We start from the raw sequence: 23,538 nt of genomic DNA, 5'->3' as shown, positions 1-23,538 counted from the left end.
ATAAGTTGACAACCAGGTTCTGCACATGGCGTTCCTGGGGAAAAAAAAAAGAAGCAGGGCAGGACACCTGGGAAAAAATAGAATAATCACCCTGTGCTTTTCATGAGGGGTGTTGTAGTGGCTGCAACTCTGTCACTACAACGGACCCTCAGCAGGCGTGATTAACTAATTGATAAAATAATCGTCAGCTAATTTAGTAATCTATTAATCTTTAAATGGACTACACAGACCCAAAAAAAAGGCAATTTTCTGAAAAAAAAAATCCAAACATATTCAGAGAAGTAATGAAGACAAAATTGTACAGAAAATATATACTTTTTGCATTTGAGATAAAACCACCTTTGTCTGTAAATATGTTTTAGCCAAAATTCCTTAAGTGGCATCGTTTTAGCTTCACCTGGTTCAACTTTACTGAAGGAATGTTGTACTATGCTAAATGTTTTTCTTTTTAAAAAATTTAATTGAATTCCTTTCTTATCTCTATATTTTAATGTGTTTCTAATATTGCATAGAAATGAAAAATATGTAGAATGCCAATGGATTATTCTGGCTATATGTCATCTGAAAAATTATTTGATCTATTGATTAATTGATTACTAATTTGTCAGTTTCAGCCCTACTTTCATTAAGGCCTTCCAGATTCTGCCTCAATAACCAACTTGTTTCTCCCTTCTTGTCTCTTTTGTCCACCCTGTTGCTGGTTTGTCCAGGTGTTTCTGCGAGCACTGTTCGACTATGATCCCAGTAAAGACAGTGCCATCCCGTGTAAAGAGGCTGGTCTGGGCTTCAAGAAGGGCTCCATCCTTCAAATAATGAGCCAAGAAGATGCAACATGGTGGCAGGCAAAGCTTGATGGGGATGCTAATCCCCGTGCCGGTCTGATCCCGTCCAAACAGTTCCAGGAAAGGTGAGAAACAACCTCCAGCTATGACTCCCTGATGCTTCAGCCTCGTTTTCTTCCTTCTGCTGGCTGTGGACTGCCAAACATAAGCTGGATTTCCACACGGTCAGGTCCGTAATAAGTAATGACAGTAATGATAGCAATGGTACTGACGTATTTTGGGCAGCAAGGGAACGGAAACCTTCCCTTGATGTGGAACACATGACACTGGGTAGGTTTGCTGTTGTCATTCAGAAGTCCTCAAGGTTGAAATGGAAAATGTAGCCTTTCATTTCTAAACGAAGGGTAAAGTAGTTTTTGGGTACTTAACTTTAAGTAGTGTCTCCACTTCTCCTTTCATTAAGTTCTGTTTTTTTTAAGTCTGTCCTGACACAATAAAGCTGCTGGTCTTTGTAGAACTGCTTCTCTGAAACTTAGCAGAGAGAAGTGTGAAATAATCACCAACTGGTCATGAAAATTAGTGTTTCTACATTTTCTTAGTTTTTTTCATGTCTTTCTTTATCCTTCTTTTTCATTTTGCAGGAGATTCGCTCTACGGCAGCCCCCTGCAACTCTGCCACTACAACGGACCCTCAGCAGGCGGCCATGTAAGCATTTACCACTTGCTGTGATTTTTACCCAACAGCCTGAACATGACAGTCTCAGTTTCACAGGGTGTGGGCGTGATGGACGTTTGGGTACACGTGGGAATTGTCCCACACACTTTTTCCAACAACTGTTTAATCCGTTGTTAAGATGTGGTAACTTGATTTTCTGAGCTGTCTAAGCTTCAGCAGTGCGTCTTGGTTCTTCACATGTCACCTTGGACGTCAGGACAAACAGCTCTATGAACTGAGGTCAGATCGTTTCCTGCCTGATCTCCATCCTGCTCTGTTATCACATGGTGCTTCATTAGAGCAGGAATGCTCATGTACAAGGCCAGGAGGCCATTAGACAATGTGAACCATTCCTGGTCAGATAGGCAGCAGATGAAAGCCTTGCACAGAATAATAAGGCAGCTCTGGGAAGGATTTAAGATATCTTTTTCATTCTCCTGTTGTCCTTATTGTTTGCTCTTTAAGCTCTCTCTACAATCACATCTCATCTAATGTGCTTTAGCTGCTGGGTCAGTGTTCCAGCTGGAAGAGGAGGGGAGCATGAGAGCAGAAAATGATGTGAGCTCCAACATGTGAGATTTTATATGAAGGCAGAAACATTCGGTCCAAACTAAAAAATATGTCCAAATGTCCTCGGAGATCAGAGCAGAAGTCACATGACCCTGCTCCAGCTGCTGTTTAGAGATCTTTAACCTGCTGTTGATGCAACTCAGGAGCATCTGGAGGAAATTTAAAACTTTTAAATTTTGGTGAAACATTTCACTTTAAGGTCCATCTGTCTTTGATGTTGAGTTTGTTGTTTTCACTTTAATCTCCACTTTATACAGTAGTACCAAATTATTTACATTGTAGCAGCACATAAATGTTACATTCCTTTCCAAGGTTTCTGAATCTGAATGTTTTTCCTCCTTGTGAAATCACAGTGGCCACTTCACAGCCGTGCTTCACAGACTGTGTCACACTAGGTAATGAACTACTGTAGATATCCACTATCTCTAGAGAAATACTTGCATTAGATCCATCCATCCATTTTCTTTCACCCTTGTCCCTCAGTGGGGTCGGGAGGGTTGCTGGTGCCCATCTCCAGCTAACGTTCCGGGCGAGAGGCCAGTCTGTCACAGGGCAACACAGAGACACACAACCATGCACACACACACTCACACCTAGGGGCAATTTGGAAAGGCCAATTAACCTAAGTCATGTTTTTGGACTGTGGGAGGAAACCGGAGTACCCGGAGAAAACCCACGCATGCACAGGGAGAACATGCAAACTCCATGCAGAAAGACCCCAGGCCGGGAATCGAACCCAGAACCTTCGTGCTGCAAGGCAACAGCTCTACCAACTGCGCCATTGTGCAGCCTGCATTAGATCCAGATTTAAATATATTGAAAATATTGTAGTTTTGATATTGACAGTGTGGCAGAAGCAGCATTTCCAATGATGAAGGTGGCAGAGTTGGAGGTAAACTTGAATCAAAGTTAATTACAGAAATTGCAGTTTGTGACCAACGTTGCTGGATCACAGGAAAACTGAAGAGCCACCTTTATCCCTCTGCAGTCCTCCTAGTCACATAAATGTTCAGCTACACCCTTACCTCAGGCTACAGAGGGATGTTTTGTTCCTAAACATAGTGGATGAAAACGTAACTTGATTCCTGAAAGTCAGCCGGCCTTTAAACTGTCTCTGGTTGTCATTGTTATGCACATTTATCTTGTTGCATTAAGTTTAACCAGCATGTGTTCTCTCAGCTGTTTATTACATAGTGTTAGAGTAAGTTACTCACATTAGTGAGTAACTGACCCAAACGCTTTACATGTAGACGGGTGGATAAAAATATCCCCAACTCAAGTGGCCGGCAGACATTACTGACTTGAACTGTTAAATCAATTTTGTTAATCTTGAGCTCATAATGAAATGTGACATCGATTGACACTTTTATACACTTCTTGTGCACAAATGGGAAGTTTCTGGGCCCTCCTCAGTTTTACCTCCAACAACATTGTCACCAGCATCAGAGGATAGAAGTAGTATCCTGAGCAGAAGCTTCACCACAGCTGTTCCTCTTCCTTCCTCATCCAGCAGCCTTACCCATAATGAGATCAAGTGTTTCTTATTTAGTGTCCAAAAGGCAAATGAAGGACAACGGAGCATGATTGTGTCCATAAGGCTGTGGAACATGGATGGTCATTGCAGCTGAATGATCATCATGTTCTATTACATGTTAAAGGGAGTCCATATTAACACAAACCTAAAAGACTGAAGAAAACCGTACCAATAGTATCCATGCTTTGGCTGGTATATACTGCAGGTTGTAGTGGGGTCTTCGTGTGTGTGTGGGGTGGAGGGTGGGGGGGTGCGTGTGGGTGTGGGGAGGTGCTTTATTTTGGTGAAACCTTGGCCAACATATGTTTTTTATTTGCAGCATTATGACTTATTTATTCTCTTTGTCCATTTCTTCTTTTCCCTCTGAAAGATGATGTGGAGATAGAGCTTGGTAGGTTTCTTCTCTTTTTTTCTTACCCCATTGCTCAACTGGCTTTTCATAAACTTTAGTACTTTTTAAAAGCAACTAACATTGCTTCTTTACCTTTTGGCACTCAAAGCTACTGAAATTGAAGGTACTACAACCTTTCCCTTTCCATCTCATATTTTACCCATGTACTTGTGCTGCTGTACGCAAGTCCAAAGACCCCTTGACCATTGCCACCCCCTTTATCAGTTTAGTGTTAAATGAAAGGTCACCCTTTGCTTCCCATCCTTGTGTTTCCTTTTCCTTCCTCTTCTACTTACTCAGAAAAACAACTTTGCACCTTGTTGAAATATATTGGTTCTAACTCGTCTAAAGATACTAAATGACAAATTTATTGATAATATAAAATTATATCAGACAAAGGGCAGGAATGAAGATAGTGACAGAGGCCGTTACATTACTTAGATTTGGTTTTACATCCATGGTTATCACAAAATGCATATCTAATATAATTCATCAGTTTGTTCCACTACTCTCCCCATATTGTTCCCCATGTATTCCAATGAATGCATCATTTTCCCCTTTTCACTTTGTGATCAAAGAGGTAGGTTTATGTTGCTCTCAAGATTGATTCCTCTCTTTAATCAGTTGTTGTTCCTCTCTTTTGGATTCTTCTTTCCTTTTCTTCCCATCACCAGAAGAAGCTGATTATTGTAGCGGATTCCACTTAGGTGAGAGATTCTCATCATCCTGTTTTCCAGCTTATCCTCTCCTCTCTTGGTGTGATTGTTTCACTGTTGACATAACTGTGAAAGCTACAAAATCTGTCCTAGAAAAAGGCCTTCCCCATTCCTTTAGCAGCTCTCCCTTCATTCATCAACTTTGACCTCCTTTGATGTCACGTGTCTTCCACAGGAAACAGAAAATTCCACTTACTGGTTGTTATGGCTGACTTATTTATCAGATATATTGTTATTATTGTTTTCAGTATGATGGTTAAATTATGGAGCCACAAATTACATTCAGAGATTTGTACATTTGTACAAAATAATATTGGCACAAAATGAATGATTGTTTTTGTACTTTTCACTTTTAGAATCCATAATTAATCTATTTGTTATCACACTTCTGTATTGAATAATTAGTTTTCCATGTTATACAGTAAGTAATAGTTCCAAAAACAAAACTAGGCAAGAGATTTTTGGGCGGTTCAGTTCACCCAACCTCTATCTGGACATCCCTTCTCGTTGGAAGAACATAAAATAATGGATTTATTTCTAAAGCTTACTAGATTCTAAACTGGAAACATAGTTTCATTTAGTTTAAGATTATTATATTATGCATCTAAATAAAGATTTTCTTTTAATTAAAAAAAAAGTATCGTCTCACAGTCAAACACAATCTAAAAAGAAAAAGAAGCTTACCATAGTCTAATGTCGGGGGCTTTAACCCATTCAACTTGAAACAGACAGAAGAGTGAAAGGTGGTCATATAGGTGCAAAAAGTTTGATTTGTGAGGTTCTGTAAGGATATGCTTGTTTGTAAATCTCTTTACCTAAATGTCTTTATAGCAGTTTTTCCTCTCTGATATTGTTTTTTTGACAAATGTTTGGGTCAAAAGTTGATTGATCTTAAATCCCCCCCTCTCTTTACACTGTATTATTTTAGACTCTTTATTTATAATAAATCCCATGGATGCATGTTAATGATTGTTTCATTTGGATCAAACCCTCCTAACATTAAAGAGGGTCACCCTCCATGTCTTGGCTATGTTCCGTTTATTTATTCTCTGAGGATTCGCTCCGTCACTCTGCCCTTCACACAATCTCAGTGACCTCATCATCTCTTCTTCCTCTGTAGGGCCCAAACGACGTCCCGCACTGTAGTAGGTTTGCAGCTTTTTTTGAAACCCAGTAGCCCTCTGTGAGATTTAACCAAAATGAGAAAACCTCAAGAGAAGGAAAAAAAACCCAGAAACCATTCTAATAACACGTCCTCTGGGTGAGTACAGCTGCGTGGCTTCTCAGCCGGTTGGATGTGGTTGTAGGATGTAACTTTGGCCCGTTCTCAAAGGTTTGAAACTCTAGAAGCTGCAGATGTTTTTCCAATGCTACTAAAGCTGTACGGCGGAATAAAGGAGGTGGTGGAAGGCGAGCAGTTGTTGTCCTCAGGTTTTAGTCTTTTTCCTTCCTTCTTTTTTTCTCTCATCCTCTCCGGCGGTGTGGTGCTCAAAATTGTTTGTGTCAAGGTGAGGCTGAACAGATTTACTTTCCACAAGTGGAACATTTCGCCATGATATTCCACTTGAGACACTTTATTTCTTTGGGTTTATTTCAAATGTAATTCACACAGAGATGAAAAGAAAAGGAGAAAGGTGGGGAAAGGGATTTAAAGGAAAGGAGGTAGCGGTAGAGGAGAGAAAGTAAACATCCTTGAAGTCAGCCTCTAAACCTGCAGAAAGAGAAACCACAATAAACGTGTGCATAAATAGCAGTTATGACATCATCTTTGTTTTTTATTCCTGCTTCTATCAATCCGTGAAAGATTCAGAGTTTTAAAAAGGAGGGATTTCTGTACTATGAAGGCACTGGACTTTAGAAACTGTGGACGACAGAATATAGTTGAACCATTAACCAGCCAACATCAATAAAAACCCAAAAAGATTCAACCTGTAGCCATCTTCGATTTTGTTTTTTTTTTGTTTTTTTTGTAAATATAACTGTTTATTTCTTTGCTTTTGGTGCTTCCAGACTCTTTAGTGTTGGCATCATTGACTGTGGCTCTAAAGTTTCCCCAACAATCTGAGCCACTTATTTTGTCAGTGTGAGTTTTATTATTTTTTGCTTACCGAGCTGCAGCTTCTGGGTCGACCAGCATCGTTCTGAGATGTGACGTCTCTAAGCCCGTAGAGCTGCGGGATGAGACGGAGGGGAAACATAGATTGCTTCTGACGCAAATAGACTTTTAGCAACCTCAGATCTAAAACACTGTTCCACCATGTAAGCCTGTAAGAGTTGGGTTGGAGACCATTTTCCTCATCTTTTGTGAGTCTCTTCTCCCCAGGTAACCCAGTTTAACACTGGGATGACCGCTACAGAAACTGATTAAAGATGTGAAGCATCATCTGGTCTAACCCCAGCTAAACCTCCCTCTGTCAGGAGGTCAGAGTAGCTACCAGACCAGATATGCAGGCTTCTCCTGGAAACAGATGCTGAATGTATTCACAAAGATCAGAACCTGACCTTCACTTCAGTGCAGAACCATAATCATTTCTGCAGACGTCTGTTGTTACAGTTGTAGGAGGAACATTTGGAGAACTCGTACAGTAGAATATGGGCCGGAAATGTTTGGAGAATGACTTCTTTTTTTTTCTGTGTGGGGAAAAAAAGGTTGATGTCTGTTACAAACACAAAATGTCTGCACACTCTTTAAACCAATAGTATGTATGAATGCATGAAGAAAACATACAAGAATGAGTTTTTTCATATGTAAAATCTTTTAGATCAGGTGGGGAGCTATTTTTTTTCCCAGTCTGTAAAAACAGTCTGGATTTGAATATAAGATTGGCTGCAAGAGTTTATTGGTAGCTTTGGAAGTTGTTGATATTAATCTGGGGGAAAAATAAAAAACTTTTTTTTTTTTTTTTGTAAGGATGGACAATGACCCAACTCAAGCTTTCCAAAATAACCCTCCACAAAATCTGAATATTCTGACTGGGTCGGAGTATTCTCACTTTCCTTAACCAGAAAAAGATTGACTGCTCATCTTGGATTTAGAACGAGTCTCTGCCTCAAGCAGAGAAGTTATAGTATCATTTGGTCTTACTTTGATGAGTAGTCTGATGGGGGTATGGGAAAAGGTGGTTTGGAACTTCTTCTGCAAGAAGGAGGTCATTGCTTCTGCTGGTTATGGTTTAAACTTTGCCTTTATCTGTTTACTTCTTTATCTGTTTTTCATGCCTCTTCTAGAGTAATGACATATGCATGACTTAATGAATGGGATCCTGTATATGCAGTACAAACTGAGATTGGCTTCTTCCGTAGGGTTTCTGATTTGGACATGTGGTTCAGCTGAAGCCCAAAGTAGAACTTCTGTTTCTCCATAATAAATAGATTCCGCTGATGTGATTGGAGGATCTGATCAGAATTGTTCTTAAAAGTTTCCCTTTAAATGAATCCCTTTGGCAGAATCAAAACTCACCGCAGAACCATATTTTCACTCTAACCTGAGAACACTTCAAGATTACAAGAACAGCCTGAAGAGTGCCATCTAAGGATGGATGGATGTTTCATCTCTTTGGCTGATTGTTGATCATTTCTTTCTACTTTCTATTTTTTTGTGTTATGCAGAAGCACAAAGGAGATCAGATATTAGAATGTTCAAGAACAGCAGTTCTCCTGTCTACCATCAGATTAGAAGAGCTACAGGTCTTCTCTTCCTTTTCTTCCATCTTGCAATAATAATGGCTGACAGAATGGAAAGCCTCCACTCCTCCCTTGCTGCCTACCATCCCTCCTCCTCATCCTTCCAACCAACCAGTCCTGTAATCTGGATGTGTAACAAGGCAGGAAGAGCTGCTAATGCTTCCCACATTTGGTGCCCACCACCTGGACTAAGTGTTGCAGCGTCAAACCGCAGCATTGAGCATAATGCTCATTTCATCCCCCAATGCCATGTCTGGTTACCTCCATGGATGTTGTCTCCATTCAGTCTGAGGAGGAGAACCAGGATGGTTCTGGAGCCCACAGTCAGGCCCCGGGCCCCTGATGGAGGGTCACTACAGCAGCTGGTTTCMCTGGGAGCTTTTCCCTCTTTGTCTCACTTTCATTTTACCCTCACCACTCTTTGAGTGAAATGAGTTGTGATTGGAGGGAAAAAGGCTGCTTGTCGTTTACTGATGGCCTCCATGTGACGTCTGGAAGACCTGATGCTGCTCTCTGCTGTCAGGCTTTGTGACGGTTTCTCTTCAGATCAACTTTTCTCGCTGCTTCACAGTTGTGGACATTTGTTTTCCAGATCCAGGGTTTTAGTGGTTCTCGGTACGTTGGGAGTCTGAGCGGGTAGTTTGTAGCTTCAGCTTACAGAGGCTGCCGGCTGCTTTCCTTACACACTTGCTAAATTTCCTACATGGCTGTGAGACATTATCAGACTGGAAACTGGGCTCAGAGGAGCTCTGGTGCTGAATGAGTAGATTACTCACAAGAGAGATGGCACAGACCATGAAAGCCACAGCTTGGCCAGAGTGGAACAAAGTCTGCCTCAGTTCAGTGTAAGACTATATCCAGGCCGCGTGCCTTCACTGCTTCTTATACACACACGAGCTTCTCCAAAAGCAGCGTTGCTGTGCTGCTGTGACTTGCAGCGTGTTTCATCTGGAGCTCAGCGTTGGTCGGCAGGTCCGTCTCTTATTAAGGGACTGTTTGGAAAAGAACGAGCAGAGAAAAATGTGACTGGGCTGTTTGTCGGCAGAGAAACACAGCTGTCTGAGGATGTTGTGGAAAGTATGAGGCTGTTATTTAGTCTCTCACTTCATCATTTCGCTTCATTCGTTCTGCATCATGTATCTGACTTTTTATTTATTACTGATTAAAATATAATGAAATCATAAAAGTGAAATAAAGTCTCAGTTAAAGGCAGAGAGATTTATAACTTTTCAGGTTTCAGCAACATCTAATAAATACGAATGTCTGCTTTTAATACTTTAAATCATTATGAGATCAGCGTTTGCACAATGAATCAGTCTATTAAGAAGTCTTTGTGTCACTTTAGATACAACAGACTAAGAAATTTACTCTATATGCATATAAAAGAACAATAAAAATCCCAAAAGTGGAAAATGTGAGTGAAGTGGCTGAGTGTGATCTCAAAGCTAAGTGTTGGGCTGAGGGTTGCGCTGCATTTCCTTCACCTCCAGTAAAGATGTCTGTCATCAGAACAACCTGAGCTCCTGGACATGGAGCTGTGTGGATGCAGAAACACACAGAGAACGTGAAGCTCACACCTGCAGAGGATCAGCTGGTCTGACAGCTGCACTGGAGTTTACAAAAGTTTTAATTTTGTTATGCTACAACCACTAGATTTGCCTGCTGTGAGAATGTAGCCTCAGACTCCTTTCACAGTGCTCAGTTCTGTATCACCTTAGGTTTGACAGTGACAAAACAGGAACATTTAAAATGACATGATAACTTTTGCATGGCATTGTAATGATGGCCTTCCTTCTGTCTGTGGTTTGATCCTGACCTCCAGCTGGCTTCAGGAGAAGTTTCCGTCTTAGCAGGAGAGACAGAAAGACCAACAAGTCCATGTACGAGTCCAAGAAGAGTCAGATGTATGACATGGCCGACGTCCCCACCTACGAAGAGGTCGCCCCCTACTGCAGGCAGAGTGGAGCTAAACACAGGCTGGTGGTCCTAGTGGGTGAGTAAAGAACCCGATGGTAATCAGTGAAATCACTGCTCACCTCACACTCTGCTGCTGTCAGACTTGGCTCCCTAGAAACTGTTTTAATGAAACTCCTCAAACACTTCTAGATGTGTGACCTCTGARAGTCCAGAAGCTCCAGATGGATGGGCCTCAGTCTTCCATGATCCAGGAGAAACACACGGTCCTTAATTTAGCTCTCAGAGGGATAGACGGTGCAGAACTCGCATCAGTCAGTCCTTTTAAACACTTTCACCTCCTGCACCTGTCTCTGTGTGTCCTTTAAACCTGTTCAGATAATGGAACTGGTTGCACCTGCCTGGAGCAGCAGCTGCTGCTAGGCTCTCCAAAGAGCTTCACAATGATGTGCCGAGGTCCTGAATTGAATTTAGTGGTTCCTCCTTCTGGGTTTGTGGTTGGAAGACGAGTGTTGGCAGTAAATGTTGGAACAATGAGCTGAGCCAGGTGTAGCAGTGAAGCTTTAAATCTCTGTCTGGACCAACTGGACCAGCAGGGAGCTGTYGACTTCTCCTTGTTTTCCCTTTTTAGGTTTCTGATGAGAACAAAAATGAGAAGAACGTCTCAGACAGAAACGGAGAAACGGCATTCCTGAAGTTTTCACTGGGAATCTCTTCATTGTTTCCATTAATCAAAGGAAAGCTCACACATCTGTTCCAGCAGCTTCAGTTGAATATTTCAGGAGGTTGTTTTTTTTTTAGAAACATCTAATCTAGAAGGTGGAAAACCGTTTCCCTCCATTTCTCTACTCCAAGCTGTCGCCTGATTGGCCAAGCCTTGGTACTCAGAGTATGGGCTTCATCAGGTCGAGATGCTTATCAAAGAGCTGAACCCGTCCCACCTGTCTTCCAAAGGGTGGAGGACAGTATGTGGACATTTGGACACTCAGTGAAGTGGAGGAAGAAAGACTCTGCTTTCTGTCTCAGCTGTATATATTAAAGGCTAAAGGTCTTCAGACAGTTGAATAGTTTTATTTATCCGAGTTTACGGATTTTTAGAAGCTTACTAAAATGGTATTAATCAGACTGGATCAACTTGTTGCATCTGTGGAGAGAATGAAAGTGTTTGATGAGGAGTACCATCTGTTTTCTTCCTATCTGCTATTAAAATGTGACACAGCGGACAGAGAAAAGCAAAGTTTCAGGGAAAGTTCAGCTTGTTTCTGCAGAGAAGTGAGTTTTTTTTGGGGGGGGGGGTTTCATACCTGCAGACGGGACACAGCCCAGAACTTTCTCCTGTCTTTAGCCTGGCAGCTTTCTGTCTAAAAGCTTTTTCCTAATGCCTGAAGGCGTTTGTTCATTGAGGTGAAAGCAGCCTCTAATGACAGAGCTGCAGCCTGCCTCTCTGACCTGACTGGAGCTGAAGAAATGAAGTCTGGGATCATTTCTAAGATGAATCCAGATGCTTATCTGGGCTTCTGCAGCTTTCAGGACAGACGGCTAATGAAAATCAGTTTTACATAATGTCAGCAGAGTTTAAAGAAATCTGATTGTTAAAGTTCAGAGCAGACGTTAGCAAACAGATCCACAAACAGAACCTTTGGAGCGCTTCATTAGAGCTTCTATTGATAACCTGCAGGTCTCTAAGTGTAGCCACAGTGTGAACGCTGCTGGGATGTCGTCTGGTTCTGATGAGAGCAGCTGGGAGGCCGGGTCGTCGGGTCGGGCCTCGGTCTGTTTGGCCTGGAAGTTGTTCAGCTCTCCACAGTGAAGGCAGCTTCTCTAATGAGAGCAGTAATGCAGACTGACACATTTAGTGCTGAAGCAAACTGCGAGCAGAGAGAGAAACCCAGGAGCACAGCTCAGAGAAAACAGCAGCACTTCTGCTTTATTGCTGGCTTTGGCTTCAGACTGGAGCTGCTGGTTCTGTTGGACCTCCTCTGGTCCCTCTGATCCAGAGGCTCCATGTTTCCCCCTCAGCCTGTGTGTGCAGGTCTGGTTCATGTTGGATTGACTGTCTGCACCACTGAGATAAGGATCACTACAGAGCCTCTATTACCACGCTCTGCCACCTTCATGGCTACAACAATAGAACCCGGTTCAAACAGCAGTGCTGCATTCCTTCCACATTTTTCAACCCGAGTCCAAACGAACTCCACTTCCTGATCTGAATAAATCAGCCGACCACTCAGCTCCTCTGTGAAACAGGTTGATTTCTCTGTGGAGGAAGGAAAGTTGGAGACTTTCACTGGAGCTGAGGTCAAATACTGTTCAAGTATTAAAGCATGTTTGGTCATAATCTACAGCCGTCCAACCAGCAGGACGAGTTCAGGACCAAACGGCCCCGGTTCTGAAGGGTTCTGTAGGATCAGTGTGAGGCTGCAGCAGCAACAACCCATCATTTGACTCCTAGTCACTTTGTGCTTTTCCAACTTATCAAAATGTTTGCTGCTGTATTTCCTTTTTTCAGCTGAGAACTAGAAGAGCCTGAATAATCTTCAAGGAAACAGACACTTTTTCTGCTGGTTTTGCTGAACATTTATGGAAGGTTTCTGTTTTTTTATTATTCTGTCCAGGACCTTCAGGGGTCGGCATGAATGAACTCAAGAGGAAGCTGTTGATCTCAGACCCTCAGCACTTCGGTGTGACCATCCCACGTAAGTTCCCTGCAGTCGTCTGCTGCTTTTATACGACTCAATTATGGACACATGAAAGTGCTTTACACACACAGTCACCAAAATTAACAGCAAACACAACATGAACACTGTTCATAACTACATTTCTCCCCCCCCCAGATACCAGTCGGCCCAAGAAAAACCAGGAGAGTGACGGTGTGGAGTACCACTTCATCTCCAAACATCTCTTTGAGGCGGACATTCACAACAACAAGTATGCAGAGAGAGAAACCCAAAGATCTTAGTGGAGAAGCAAAGCCTCTGCTCAACTTCCAACTGTTTCATGTTGATCAGACTTGAAGTACCAGATGCTGCAGAAACTCATCACATCCTGAAGTTTAAATAGAAACACAGCCTTCCTCTGCTGCTGTGTTAGTTTAACTGTGAACTGAACAATATAGGAACAAAATCAAAGCAGCACGTAATGAACATGATACTGTAAAGATATAAACATTTGTAAAAGAAAAAAAAAAAAATCAAAACCTCAGTTTGTCTCATAGTGATGGACTGTGTTATTGTAAATTATTGATCATTGGTTGTGATTATTTTCTGCTACTTATTGCATCTATTAACACGACATGTTTATGTTTCTGCATAAACTTGTGTCAAAAGTCTAATATCAAACTCAGAGCCTCCAAACTCCATCAGTCCATCTCTTGTGTTTCCTCTCCTGTCCACTAGGGGCAGAGTGCCGCAGCTTGCTGTCAGCTGAGAGTCTGTAACTCAGAGTGAGCTGCTGATGACGGGGCCGGGCCCTGTGCTGGGAACTGATCTCCAGACTGCGGGCCCCAGGTCTCCGTCTGGGCCTCCTCCTCTGCTCGGGGCCCTCTCTCTCTCTGAAACTGGCCCTGGCGCCGCTCTGCTTCCATATTTGTGGCCGACTAATTAAAGTGCTAGTTGTAAAGTTCAGAAGGATGATTGAGAAGAAGAAGAAGTGCCGCAAACACACACAGTTCCATCCAGAGTTGGACATGGAGGAAGTCTGTGGTCCTGAGTGAACGCAGACAATCCCAGCATGCAGAGAGCAGGAGTGGAGGGTGGTGGCGCTGTTGGAGGAGGTGTTATATTTAGGGCATGCTGCGGTGGAGGTGGAGGCATGCAATGTTTTTCACTGAGTCGGAGGGATGAGTGGCAGAGCTATGATGTGGGCTGGACGAGTGGAAATGTCCACTGTGAAATTACAGGCAGCTCAGTGAAGGAGAGGAGATGAACTTGTTTGTGTTGTGGCTCATTGCAGCAGCAGAACGATACTCTCAGCTCCCAAATAAGAGGCTACAACAACCGTGTGCTCAGCTTGAAGAGCTTTCCCAGAGGAAATCCTCAAACCTCATTTAAAGGGAAAGTATTATGTAAATTTGACTTTTTTGAGGCTTACATCATGCTATACTGTCATTCCCTCATCAAAATCATACCTGAAGTGTTGCCTTGATTCTTTCACACATGTTTCAGAAATCCTTTAATCTCTTTGGGAACCATTCACCTGTGCAAAAGACCTGGGTGGACCCAGCTCCGCCTTCAAAGACGAAGCTCCTCCTCAGAGCTGCAGTTTCCAAGCTTTGGAAACCCCTGTATCCCACTCAGCTCCTTGAGACTAGCCAGGAGCAATTAGCAAACACCTGGAGCAACTGCGCATCTACTAAGCTCATTATACGAGCTTCTTCTCAGTGAATCGCTGGTAAAAACGTTAAAGGGTTAATAGAGGACAGATGTTGTGATGACTTCCTGAAGGTGGAGTTTCAGAAAGAGGAGCTTCTTAAAGAGACAGAGACCCATTTTCAAGGCTTTTATAATTACAAAGTCTAATTTCTTTTGAGTCAGATTTGACAGATAGAGCCTTTATATAACAGTTGAAGGTAACATAGTTAAACGATTGTGTTGTAAAATGGGATTATGTGCCTGAAAAATTCTCAATATTGCCCCATTAAAATCAGAGTACAACTCTCTAATGTGGAGAATTAACAGCAGTTCTTTTTAGATGAAATCAGTACCAAAGCATCATAGCTCCAAATTCTTTCCCTTTTTTTTTTTTGCTGCTCTAGTTTCACTGTTCTTGTTGTTATTGCTGAAAATCCTCCTGCAGCTGCTCTTATGGCAGGAGGAAGGTGATCTGGTGGAAAATATGTTGTTTTCTTGAACCCGTGCAGCTACTTGAGGAGCTGAAATCCCGGATGGTGGAAGTAGAGATGGTTTAGCCGTTTAGGGCCGTTATGGTCATCCTGGAGCAAACAGGTGTCGCTGAGCTCCTTTCATACTCACCACCGGGCCTCTAAACGAGCAGCGTCTTTGGATGAGTGAAATGCAGTGTAGTAAAGCAAACAACAACTAAGATGGAGGCTGCTCTTCCCTTTTTTCTTACATAAAATGGTGAAAACCATAGAATAACTTCCTTTCGATATCTAATATCTTCAAACTGTTTTTGTTTGACCTAGTCTTCTTCATATGCTAGTTGTCTTACAAAGTGACTGGACTAAGTTCAGATTCTCTATCTCCACCCAAGAATTTCACCTCCTTTCCATATGTGGTCCAGTTTTTCAGCTGCCATGTTGTCCTGTCCTGTCCTGCCTCAGGTTTGTGGAGTACGGCGAGTACAAAGGGAATTACTACGGAACAAGTCTGGACACTCTACGCAGCGTCCTCGCCAAGAAGAAGGTGTGCCTGTTGGACGTTCAGCCTCATGTGAGTGACACAAACCCTTCTTCTGCATCCGCAGCAGGGCTGAGAGACACGGCTGGAAAACTTGTCACGACATGAGCCTTTCATATCGGTCTATATAGATAATTATTGATTAGTTTTTTTGTTTTGAATATCTGAAATGCTCTCAAAACTTTCTTGTTTTAAACAGAGTATTCACTCTCCACTTTTTTCAAAGCTGTTTTGCGTTAAGGTGGCAGAACCTGAAACCACTGCTGGGCAGGTTACTCAACAGGTTGTCGTTGGTAACCAGATAGAGTTAGTTGATGCCGCTCACCTTACTTAACTAGCCGTGAGAGGTTCAGCGACTACAATCTTTCATCTGCCTCATGCCTTAAAATGCTGTGCAGTTCTGTACTGGAGTTCAGTAAAATGATTGAAAATTCTATCAAATGTGTTATCTATTGATATTGATCACGTGTCTGTTGTAAAATAAATGATTGATTTATTGTCCAGCCCTATTGGATTTATTGTCCAGGGGGATTCTAATCCCCCTGTGACATAATCAGATCTTCTCCTTCAGCTGTTTTCCTGCTTTTCTATTTGTTCATAGGCAATAAAGCTTCTGCGAACGGCTGAGTTCAAACCCTTCGTTGTGTTTGTGAAACCTCCAACAATGGAAAGACTGAGAGAAACGAGAAAGAACGCCAAAATTATCTCAAGCAAAGATGACAAAGGATCTGCCAGGCCCTTCACGGTAGGAGACCCAGAGTAATCTGTCAGAACCCTTTGGCTTTATGTATTAGAATACCAAAAAGTCATCATGATGACTTTAGTCTTAAAACTTTAAAATTATTGTTTTAGAAAATAGGAATGTTATTTTTACACAACTAAATAAACTGGTGTGAGAAACTGTAACAAACAGCAACTGAAGGCGGCGTCTCCAGAAACTGAGTTGTTCAGGAGTTAGAAGTTCTCACCAGCCTGTGTGTGTGTGCGCGTGCGTGCGTGCGTGCGTGCGTGTGTGTGTGTGTTCATGTTTTCTGCTCCCACTCAGTTTGAATCCTGCAGGGTTGTTTGTGTCTGAGTTTCTCAGCATGAACTTGTATCTTTGTGTGTCTCTAATTGTCTGTTTGGCAAAGTGGTTCTCTATAAAACCATATCTGTCCTCCAGTCTAAAGCTGGACGTTCCCAGTAAAACCAGAAGGCTAAATGAGTGCAGCCATGTTCCAGCTCTGCTGATACACTGAGGGGGTCAGGGTCACAGGGGTCAACCAGAAGCCACCTGACTTCAGTCAGTTTAGTGAGCTGTGATTCACAAGCTCCCATCTCCCGTCACACACAATGCAGACTGACACAAATGTTCCTTTTCCTTTCTGTAAATTAGAGCTGTGAGTTTTGCTCTCTGCCTGTTTGGAGGAGATTTCTGAGGATGTCTTTTTTTCTGAGTGGAGTGGATATTCCTGTGTGTTGAGTGGAAGGAAAATTCGGTGAAGTTTCAGAGCATTTTCTATGACGGGGTTCATGTGTGAGAATCATGTCATGATAGAACAATCTCTGCACTTTTGGAAATCTGTGTTCACAGCAGTGTTTTTGTTTCAAAAACTTTTTATTCTAAATAAGTTAGTATGTAACTATTATTTAGAATTTTTTTTTCACATATTTGTTGAAACAGTCACGTAACAGTTGCTGTCTCCTATGAGACAGACAACCTGTGAAAAAATGGAGCCTTCTCCAAGTTCTACCTAGAAACAACCAATCAGAGCCAGGAGGAGAGTTTTAGTGCTGTCGATCATCCTCGTGTGCATGCTGCTCACCCACCCACCATGCTGCTCTCCCTTCCTCTCTGGTATGCTACAGTGACTTCCCAATAACATAGCCATCAATGACAGCAGATAAACAGTTTTCCTCTAATGGTAAGTTGTTTCTCTGCCATTAACACATTTAACAGCACATATACAAATTTGATTGACATCGCAAACACCCTCCTTGTGGGTTTGATTGGTTGTTTTTGATCAGGACTGATGCATTTCTTCAGATGGCAATAGTAATTCAAAGAGGAGATGGAGAAGGTTATCTGTCTTGCAACAAACTGTCACAAGATGGTGACAGTTTTAACAAAAAGCTAAAAACATTTCTTTTTATAAAAGTTACATTGTGCAGTTTTAAGCAGATAGTTGAAGTTTTTGAAAAATCATCTTCGTGGAGCTGATTTTCCTCCCCGTTTTCTTTCTTCCTCTGTGACTCTGCAGGAGGAGGACTTCCAGGAGATGTTGAACACCGCTGAGATGATGGAGTCTCAGTACGGCCATCTGTTTGAGAAGGTCATAGTGAACGACGACCTCACCACAGCCTTCAGCGAGCTGCAGTCGGCACTAAAGAAAGTGGAGATGGAGACTCACTGGGTTCCTGTCAGCTGGACTCACTCCTGAGACCCACACTGTCCGTGAAAGGACAAAAAGGGAAAGGTTACAACAAACAATTTTTTGTTTTTTTAAAGTCTCTTTTATACCAACTGATTCTGACACTACTGTGAAGAAGATAAGATGGCACAGATCAGTGTGAGGTGGACCTGCCTTACATTTTGGGAGGATCTGGATTCAGGAAGTGCATCTGGATCATGGAACACCTACCTGGACTGATAACAATCTTGGATCTTTGTAGAACCAGGGACCAGCGGTTCTACCAGCAGAACAACTAAGACTCAATCTTTAGGGTGTTTTTTTTTTATGAAACCAGTGGAAAACCAAAAGGAAGGATGTTTTTCTGCTTGGTGGACAGATTTGATAGAAGTAAAAAAAATAAATAAATAAAACTGATGGAAAGCAGAGAACATATAAACATGTTTTCTGTCTTCTTTCTGTGCTTCAGTGACAAGTGAAAACACTGCCAGGTACTCTCTCAAGAAAGGGCAATAACTGTCATTTTATTTAAAAGAAATTAATATATTTTCTATATGCTTCCAGTACTTTTTTTTTAAAATACTTTTGATAAAAAATTTTTTGTCACTAAGGGAAACTTCATCCTAGCTGTAGCTCCTTGAAATCTTTTCTTTCCTTGAAGTGTTTGGTTCTCGTTTCCTGTATTTTATCCCGCTCCATCCTGGATCTGTTTGAAACAGCAGCTTTCTGAGAGCGTGTCCAGCAGACCAGCTTTACCATTTATAGACCTGGTCACATTTGTCTTTAACAAGAAAGCTTCACTGCAGTGTTTCATTAGGGTGGAGTTTTTATTTAATTCACATAAGCGTGGTTTCAGTGAGGCTGCCAACAGCGGCTCCGCGCGACCTTCAGGATGTAGCTGCTCCTGATTTTATGAGAATCACAGGTTTATTACTTGTCACTCGTTCTTACCAGCTCATGCTTATTAATTACCATTTTCTTGAATGTGTATCAATGCGATTCTTTCATTTCTTCTTAACTGGTTTCTCAATTTTCAGTTTCCTCCTTGGCTGCTTTGGCTCAGATGAGGTCACATCTACACACACAGTGGCTTACAACACCAGTTATGTATTTATATAAAATTTAGAAATGATTGATTGTAGAGTTTATTTCTCATAATTATTGAACCATATAAAAACAATGTCCCTTGAATTCATAATAGGAAAACTGGTGGTCTGTGACACCAACACTCCACTTTTTATGGGTTTATTATTAGCCGTGTCTGTTTTCAAAGATCAGTGGTGGGAACCTCTACCACTGTTTTATGAGAAGCTGAGTTTCAGAACCACTGCTTAGCGATGGGAGATATGGCTGTAAAACTTGGTTCTGTGGCTAAAAAAAACCAGAACCTCACAAACACAGATACTCTGAAAATACAACATCAGCTGCCCACTACCGACTAGACTACTTCAGGATACCAGTAACATTAAGCAGCAAACAGTTTAGCTAGCTTGGTTCTTCTGATACATTTTAGTTGTTCCTGCTTGTGTACAAGAACAGTTTATTCCTAAAAAAATCTATCTTCTGCCTAAAGTAGAGCTTTTGGACTCAGTTTTTATTCTGAGCTAATTAGCTATGTTGATTTTTCTGGTTGCTTAGCTAACATATTGGCCTTAAACTGAACTTCAGAAACTGGGAATGAAGAAGAGAAAAGTACGTAAAATACAAAAAAAATGTACTTTAGGTTTTTTTTTTAGCTTTTCAGTGTCAGCTTTATTGTTAAAGCAGTGAAGTGACATTAACTACTTAATGGCTTCAGACAGAGGAAAATCTTTTTGTCAATCTGAAGGTATAGATTCCTGTCTGCAGGAATTATCACCATTTCTTCTCGTCTTTTGTCACATTCAGTCGGTGCTTCCAGAGTTTTTTACTACATGTTGTCTTTACCTTTTTGATTCCTGTTTTGTGATCAGAATCCAATGTGTACAGTCTCTAGAAAATCAAGGGGTTTGAATCCTTTCTGTAAATAATGTTAATCAGGCAAGTTGTATGAAATTATACATTTCTTATTAAAGAAAATTTAATTTAACTCTTCTAAAATTGTATTCATTTTTGCATTTAGCAAATCTCTTTGAGATTTGTGAGGAGGATCATTAAAAATGATTCCTGTAGTTTAGAGATTTGTCCCACTGAGTGTCACTGGAATCCATTTCAGAGAAAAAAAATATCCCAGTTCATATATTTCATCTTGTAAATGAGAGCACTAGAGAGCAGTAAGTCATTCAACAAATACTTTCCGTACTTGTATACCATCCCAGCTGAATTTGAAGAACTTTGTCTACGTTCCAACCTCAGTTAATTTATGAATCCCGTTGGTTTATTGCATTGCAGTGCAGCTCACTGGATCTCCTGTCTCACCTCAAACATAAAGCAGACTCATGCATTAAGAGTCAGACCAGAAGCTGACAATGTTTTATGTATCGCACAAGTATAAAATGGTCAAAAATAGTAAAACTCCAGTTTCATGTGAACCCCTGTAATGCAGATACAGGTACCTGTAAAAATGAATTTGCTCCCTTTTTGTGACGCCTAAATGTGTCAGGACAATAAATAAATTTGTGTATCAGACAAAAGATACCCTGAGTGAATACAACATGCAATTCTGAGATAATATATTCATATATAAAGGGGAAAATGCTTTCCAACAAAACTGAGCCATGAGTCAAAAGGCCTCTAATACTGTGTCCGTTGTCGCAGCAACAGCTGCAGTCAAACGTTGGCGATTACTGGAATTTGATGTTTTGCATCACATGGGTTGAATCTTGGTCCACTCTTCTTTGTAGAAATGTTTTTGATTGACACATCAGAGGGTCTTTCTGCCGAAAAAGTCAGTCTAGATTTTCAGAATCTGAATGTGATCAAATCCAGATTTTACATAGGACATCCCCCAAATTTTTTATTTATTTTTATTTCCTGTTTGTTTTAATCAAAGTTCATTCACAATTTAATAATACTGTTATTTCATTGTTACAGTGGTACAGAGGGCTTCTAGACAGATATCAACACAGTTGGATTCAGAATTACAGTGTGTTAAGCTCTGTATTGTCAGAACTAAGTGACATAAGATGTTCAATAAATTTCACAAATGTTCCAATTAAGTTCTATCTGACCTCCAGTAGTCCCAGAGGTAAACTAGTGCTAACATGGTGTAGATTTAGAGCACACCTAAATGTTATAGTTCTGCTTTTAAGCTCTTATTTCTTGTTGCCTCCATTGTCCAACTCACATAAAGTAATGTGTTAAATGAGCAAGTATTTAATCTGCTCCAACTTTTCTGTGTTTTTTAACACCGTTTCACTTTAAGGAATCTCAGCTGTGTTTTGATTCCACTCAGATTGCTGTAAAAATGGTTTCTGGACTCTTCAGACATGTATTTTTTATTCCAATGAGTTTCTGATGGACTGTTATCATTGGTACTGATGGACCCTCTGGTTCTGCTTGTCAGTTATTGAAATGCTGTCAGCTTGTTCCATGAGGAGTGTGTTGCGTCGGCCCAGATGTTGCTCTTTATTTACTTCCAGTTGAAGATGACAGAAACATGTGTTCACAGATCAGCTTGGTTAATGAACAGACAGGATCAGCCACATATACCAAGGTACTTAACATGAGCGATGATGCTTTAAAACTATGTGTGTACTTTACATGTAATGTATTAAATGGCACTGCACAATATAAGCACAGGAATGGGAAGCTTTCATAAATCTTCATTTAATGCAGTGAAAGGAGGCCGTCTGGCCTTAACTGAGTTAAGATAACAAATCCCTGTTTTCCCTTTCTTCATGTTTCTCTGACGTCCTTTGAAAAGTGAGCTGCTGTGTGAGTAAAGAGCAGTCAATGACTTCCCCAGCTTGGTCATGAGCAGCCACCAAATCAAAATCTGACGACCAGAACGCTTTAACAGAACGTGCTGGAAGTCTGAAGATTAATAAGAAGTAAAGCTCTGCTTGTGTCTCAGATCCAGGAGATTCATGTTGCTGTGTAGAAAGGTCTGATGAGACTCTTTCTTKCTGTRWGATRAATTMATATTCATCTCCATAATTCTATGGAAAGCYATTGTTTAGCAGAAGGTGGAAACAGCCAGAGAAGGACAGGAGGAGAAGCAATGGAAAAGTCTCAGTCTGAGAGGGCTGCCATAGTGGGTCTTTCAGCGTTCCCCTGATGCATTTTAGAAACCATTAARCTGAAATGTCTCCGTCTCCCGTCTCCATGTATGCTGCAATCATTTTTATTTACGGACCGTATCCTAACCAGGGCCCAGTCTGAGGAGCTCTGTCTGGATAATGTGTCTAATTGTTCAGCGTTAGCATCAGAAGGACTCCTGCTGAGAAATCTGGGCTTTTTCTTTCTGAGGCTCCTGCTGCTCTTTCTCTCTTGTTTCTCTATCCTGCCTTTTGCCCAGCCTTTCATGTGGCGACTCAGTCCATTACCTTTACTTTACCACAGAAACCAGCCTGGGACGCTCCGTTTTCCTCATTTTGTGGTAAATGGACATKGAGATGATGTTACTGACAAATGGAGCATCAGGCCTGGAGTTTCCACCACCTCTATGTTCTCCAGTTGATCAGCCTCAGCATCACCTCAAGTCTGCAGCCCTCAGATGAGCTGATGGTCATCTGAAACTGAACTGAAGAGAAACTGAGGAAGGTCAGCGATGATGGGTATCTTGGCTTTCAATTAGCAAAATGAAAGCTGCTGTTCTTCTGAGCTGCAGTTTGTCTTTGAAAATGAAGAGAGTCAAATCCAGGCAGGTGTTTAACAGATGTATATTATTCCACCTGAAGTTTGAAGATCCATCAGGGWCACAAATTCCTCCACGGATCATGATGGCAGAGTAACTTTCCATCATGATGCGTTCAATGTTCTCTGATGCATATCAGAAACTACTAAACATTAATATTCATCTCCAGTCTTTGCTGGTACAAACTTCAGTCAGTGTTAAACATGTTGTGCTCATGGATGTTAGGAGGAAACCCAAGAGATCCATAGAAGATAAAACTTGTCACCAATGGGACCTTTAGCTTCAGGCAAAGACCTTCTAACAACCATAAAGACTTTATGTTTTGTTAGAACATAAAGTCTTTATGCAGAACATGTTGATGTCAGGAACTGTTCCCCCTCAATATATCAGCAGAGTCCAGACCTGAAGAGGTTTATGACAATCAGACAAAACTCTAAGGCTTTAAAGCCAAAGTTTGACCCCTSAACCTTCAAGTTCCCTTCAACGTTTCAATCAGTTTGGTTGATGGAAGATGGGGGCTATGGGGAAGAGTTCAGGGTAGCTGCATGTAYTCTGACTGTTTGCTGGTATGTGATTCTAATCAGGAACTTGTCCTGGTTTAATGGACCACCAGCCCAAAGAAAGAYATGATGGGAATTCACCTGATAATGAAAACAAACTCAATCATGACAAAAGATTCAGACCATGACCAAAAGAAACAGGGCTGTG

General features: G+C 41.4%; 1 protein-coding gene and 1 long non-coding RNA gene across 8 annotated transcripts in view; one reads left to right on the top strand and one right to left on the bottom strand.

Annotated features, from left to right (window-relative positions):
• mpp7a (MAGUK p55 scaffold protein 7a) overlaps positions 1–20,121 on the top strand; it is an 80,004-nt gene extending 59,883 nt beyond the window's left edge. For 2 of the 7 annotated variants that reach the window (XM_008438504.2, XM_008438506.2), the window contains exons 10-21: positions 711–907; positions 1,424–1,488; positions 2,421–2,462; positions 3,972–3,992; positions 4,102–4,116; positions 4,667–4,699; positions 10,215–10,385; positions 12,922–13,002; positions 13,141–13,234; positions 15,588–15,696; positions 16,265–16,408; positions 17,904–20,121. In XM_008438504.2, coding sequence (XP_008436726.1) covers positions 711–907; positions 1,424–1,488; positions 2,421–2,462; positions 3,972–3,992; positions 4,102–4,116; positions 4,667–4,699; positions 10,215–10,385; positions 12,922–13,002; positions 13,141–13,234; positions 15,588–15,696; positions 16,265–16,408; positions 17,904–18,083 — 1,152 coding nt within the window. In that variant the 3' untranslated portion in view covers positions 18,084–20,121. The remainder of the gene's footprint in view (positions 1–710; positions 908–1,423; positions 1,489–2,420; positions 2,463–3,971; positions 3,993–4,101; positions 4,117–4,666; positions 4,700–10,214; positions 10,386–12,921; positions 13,003–13,140; positions 13,235–15,587; positions 15,697–16,264; positions 16,409–17,903) is intronic. The other 5 variants (XM_008438505.2, XM_008438509.2, XM_008438508.2 and 2 more) reach the window with 5 other exon arrangements.
• LOC103482384 (uncharacterized) lies at positions 6,670–11,280 on the bottom strand. Its single transcript, XR_536452.2, has 2 exons — positions 10,429–11,280; positions 6,670–9,384 (listed from the first exon to the last, which is right to left on the bottom strand). It is a non-coding gene; the product is annotated as an uncharacterized LOC103482384 (long non-coding RNA).
• Positions 20,122–23,538: the final 3,417 nt, after the last annotated feature.

This window comes from Poecilia reticulata, linkage group LG20 (genome assembly GCF_000633615.1).
Source record: "Poecilia reticulata strain Guanapo linkage group LG20, Guppy_female_1.0+MT, whole genome shotgun sequence".
Lineage (NCBI taxonomy): Eukaryota > Metazoa > Chordata > Actinopteri > Cyprinodontiformes > Poeciliidae > Poecilia > Poecilia reticulata.
This window is presented reverse-complemented; position numbering and strand designations above follow the sequence as displayed.